At 46.5% G+C, this 4,619-nt stretch overlaps 1 protein-coding gene across 1 annotated transcript; it reads left to right on the top strand.

Moving 5' to 3' along the window:
• Nucleotides 1-424: 424 nt before the first annotated feature.
• RPRM (reprimo, TP53 dependent G2 arrest mediator homolog) lies at nucleotides 425-868 on the top strand (the record flags this gene model as incomplete). Its single annotated transcript, XM_081260600.1, has 1 exon — nucleotides 425-868. One exon carries the CDS (start codon nucleotides 425-427, stop codon nucleotides 752-754), a length of 330 nt encoding a protein of 109 aa, XP_081116726.1. The 3' UTR covers nucleotides 755-868.
• Nucleotides 869-4,619: the final 3,751 nt, after the last annotated feature.

The raw sequence follows: 4,619 nt of genomic DNA, 5'->3' as shown, positions 1-4,619 counted from the left end.
AAAGCAAGAAAAGGTTCTTCCTTTTGCTTTCCCTACCGCCCAATAGCAGGGCGGCGCGGCTGCCGGAAGGGGCCGCTGTTCGCTCAGAGCAGCCACCGGGTCGCTGCCGCTGCCGCCGCCGCGGCCCGCACCTCCCACGGCCGGGCTTGGCCCAGCCCCGCCAAGTTCCAACAGCCCCCAGTCGAGCGAGCGCAGGGAACAAGCACCGGCTGAGCAGGAGCGGACCGCGCAGAGGAGCTCGGCTGCAGCGCGCGTTTAGAGAAGCTCCTGGGAAACTCTCACAGCCCGGACACTTTCGAAAGGAGAGAGCTAGGAGCCCGGCGCAAGCAAGTCTACAACTAAGCGCTTGCCCGGCACCTGTTCCTCCAGTGCCACCGCCTTCTCACTCAGACTCGCGCCTCCCTGGGTGCTGCCTGCTCCCGTGATGAATCCCGCGCTGGGCAACCAGACCGACGTGGCGGGCCTGTTCCTAGCCAACAGCAGCGAGGCGCTGGAGCGCGCAGTGCGCTGCTGCACCCAGGCATCCGTGGTGACCGACGACGGCTTCGCGGAGGCTGGCCCGGACGAGCGCAGCCTGTACATCATGCGCGTGGTGCAGATCGCCGTCATGTGTGTGCTCTCGCTCACGGTGGTCTTCGGCATCTTCTTCCTAGGCTGCAACCTGCTCATCAAGTCCGAGGGCATGATCAACTTTCTGGTGAAGGACCGGAGACCGTCTAAAGAGGTTGAAGCGGTGGTCGTGGGGCCCTACTGATGGGTCCTCAGGCCACAGCAGCAGGCACACCCCGTCCTTCCGCTCTTCTCCAGCCCAGCTGAGTCCACCGCGGTCAGAGACTGGGCGAAGCAAACCTGTCGGAGTCAATTATTTCTCCTGACTTCTGCCTTTTGGGATAAAGCGATCCGTTTCTCTCTAGCCCACTGGAAGTCCCCATACCTGGCTGTAGGAGAGAGCCCTGACTTCTGAACTCAGCAGCAGGTGGCAAAAGGGAGCGATTAGGGCGCAAAACTTTGGAAGCTACTGCTTGCGTGGGATGCGGGGAGACCGACCGGACGGAAGCCCTTCTCCACCCGCAGGTGGGCCAAGCACTGGGGACAGCTGGAGAGGGCGGGCAGGGGAGAGACCCAGAAGTCCAGATCACCTGGTGACCAGAAAAGTGACCTGTTTATACTCTACGCCAGAGACCTAATGGGTACATTCAAATCGTGCGCGGATTCTTGCCCACTCTCTCCAGCTCCCCCCTACCCCAGCCCTGGCGGGGAGAGATGAAACCTTTGATTGTAACATGCCGTTTTAAGGAAATTTGTGCTAGTTTGCTTGAATACAAATAAGTCTTTTCTGCCCTAGTGGCCTGTTTGCCTGCCTGGGGGTTAGAGTTTTGTCATCCTGGGAGACGGGGTGGGGGGAGGGGAAGCCTGCGAATGTGACTGGGGTGAATTGTTTCTTTTAGTGTATTTCCAAATGGGTCTTTTGGGGAGACTAGAGCTCCAGCTAAAGGACAAAGACCCAGAATAGAACTTGTAGCTCGTGACTGCACGGATTACGCCACAAAAGTGCTCTTGATAATCTGTGAAGCCGTTTTGACCTTTTTTGTTTTGTTTTGTTTTTTTCTTATTTAACATTTCCTTAATAAAGGCAACATTTAAGTGTTTTGTTCTGGCCTCCTGGTGGTCATTCTACGCTCCCAGCAGAGGGGGACCGGTAATAGTGAAGAGTCTGGTTCCAGGCCAGGGGAATTCTCTTTGCAGAATCTTAGATCGCGTGGAAGGGGCAGGTGGGGGCAACACCAAGAGGCCAAGGGATGAGTGAGACGGCCAAACCCTGCGCACAGCAGCTGTCCTGGTTTCTCTTATATTTACTATTTTATATTTTATTTATTTTCAACTCTCAGGTAGGCGATATGACAGGAGGGCCCCCGCTAGAGAATTACACTTCCGTGACAGGCTCCAGCGGAAACAGGGTTATACCGCTAATGAAAGGAAGGGAAGGCTTGGTCAGCCTTTAGGGAGGGTGTCTCTCCCCAGAACAACGTCAGCAAGACGGCTCTGGGATGTTGCTCCAGGAAAAAAGAAAATTATAAAATACGAGAAAAGTAGCTCCTAAGGTACATAATGACGCTAATGCTTCTTAGGACAAACCACTGGTAATAAAACGAGATGGATTATTTTCTAGAGAAAGGATGATATTAAAAGATCGGAAGACATGATAAACTTGTACTAATTAGCCTGATTTGATCACTCCACAATGTGTACATGTATTGAAACATCCCATTGTGCCCCATAAATATGTATAATTACTTTGCTTCAATTAATTGAAAATAAAACAGCAAGAAAAAAAGAGGGGGAAAAAAAAGAGAGAAAGAGACTGTTCTTTAATTTAGAGTAGTCAGCCCTGAGACTAGGCAAAGGACTCAGAGGAGTTAGCCGAGGTGCTGAATGTCAGAGATGAGTATTAAAACCAAAACCAAGAAGGCTGAACCAGAATAGAGTTGCAGATGATGGCAGGCATATTTAGTTCTCAGTAACTGGATAGTGTTGGAAAGAAGAATCTAGAAAATCATGACAGTGACAACAACCCAAAGTATTCAATAGCTTCAAGCTTAAACTTGATGAAAGGTTTTTAGCAGTTTATACTTGTGTCTAGGGTGTAATCCTAAATATTTCCTGGAATATAAAGGATTCACTAGGATGCTCTAGCAATTAAAATGTCACTGACTTCACAATAGCAACTACAATACCAACCAAAATTAAACAACAAAGACATGTCTCATTTACTGAGGAAGAAGCACAAGTGCCAATGACTCAAAGGACTGGGTTCAAAAGGTTTTTATGTCCTTTAGCATCTTATCCATTAGTTCAGTCTCAAAGTAAATCTTGCCAAAAATTGCAACCTGGAATGGTGTTTTGAATATTAATGGTGTCAGGCTTGGAAAAAAAATAAGGATTTGATTCGAGGTTTTGCCTATCATTCCTAGTTTTTCAACAGATGATGGTTTGCTTTTTTTTTTTTCATATCTAGGAAAGGGGTACAGTCAACAGATAATCAACAAGTAGGGTGAGTCACCGAGGGCATTTTACCTTTGCTAATGTGTAGGAAGAGAAATGGAGACATCTTATTTTATAGACAGTTCTTGTGGCACCAAGTCAATCTGCTGTCTCCATGTTTCAAAGAGAGAAATAAAGCAGAGCAACAAGTTTACCCTGGGACAAACTAGACATTTAAAATTTAACTCAGGTTTTTGAGGCTGCAACATCCACTAAGGGTCCCTTCTTCTTGCAGATTTGTTAGACTACCACTGAATTTAGTGCTTTGGAGGAAATTGATTTGGAATTAAAAACAAATCAGCCTGAGATTTTAGGAATCTTGCTTTGTTCTCTGCTCATGAGACACGGAGGTGGGGTTGAAACTTCAGTTCAATTGTATATTGTTTCTATAAAGCAGATTTTCATTTAAAACAAAAATCTGAAAAGTTGAGAAAGGAGCCTTCCCAAGATTCAAAACCTCTACTGTCTTCTCTGTTTTGTTCTTAATGTTTCTTCACACCTGTTTCCTCTTCTTTGCAACTCAAAAGCAAAAGTTACAGTTTCTTCTCATCTCAATTATACATATTTATTCTCTCATCTCCAGATATTGTGATTGTGAGACAAAACAGAACCTGCAAAATTTAATCCTTAGGTAGAAAAGATATAGGAACACAGCTCTGTAATCTATGATCTATGCATTATAGGGAAATGCACACAGTCTGAAATGCACATAGCCCTGGGGACTATTTCCTGCCAACAGCCCTTCTCTCCAGCCCTTAGGTCCATTTGTTACTTAGAGAGATGCCAAGTGGTTCTGGTTTTTATAGATGAGGCAAGAAGCTTTTTACACTCCCTATTCCCTGATGGCCACACAGCAACCACTTTCCAGGCCTCACACCACACCCTCTCACTCTGCCTTTGACTCTCTTTGTCCCTCATTCTAACAAATGCATTAAATAAAACTTTTAAATCCTGCCCAGAGTTTATGGAGTATCATACTTTTCCCACAGACATGCTATAAGAAAAACATGTTTTGAAATGTACTCTGTGTTTCATCTAAGAAAACAATGTTATCCACCAGACAAGGTGGTGTGCACCTGTAATCTGATCAATTCAGGAGGCTGAGGCAGGAGGATAGCAAGTTCAAAACCAATGGGGGCGATGTAGGGAAACCTTGTGTCAAAGTAAAATAGGTCTGGGTACAGATGTAGTTCAGTAATAGAGTGTCCCTGTGTTTAATCTCCAGTACTGCAAAAAGAAAAAGAAAAAAAAAAGTCAGCCTGGAGACTGGGGATTGAATGGGATATTGAATGGAATAAATGCAAATGGACAGGTTCCACCATCCCACAATTAGGTCTACCATGTGCTCAGTAATCATGGGAGGCAGAGAAAGGCGGGGGGCATGCACTTCCTATGAAAGCTTGCTTCATTCTGGCATGACCCAGGAGAGTACTTATCTGATATTTCCTAATGCTCTTCTGGAAATATAGCAGACACAGGGACAGGTTTTCATAAGACACAGCCGATAGGTAAGTGGGCTCTCAGGCTACCTACTGATGCCTCTTAGCCTAATTGGGTTGTGGATATATAAGCAGCTT

Source organism: Spermophilus citellus, assembly GCF_964194105.1.
Source record: "Spermophilus citellus genome assembly, chromosome: 11".
Taxonomy (NCBI): Eukaryota; Metazoa; Chordata; class Mammalia; order Rodentia; family Sciuridae; genus Spermophilus; species Spermophilus citellus.
This window is presented reverse-complemented; position numbering and strand designations above follow the sequence as displayed.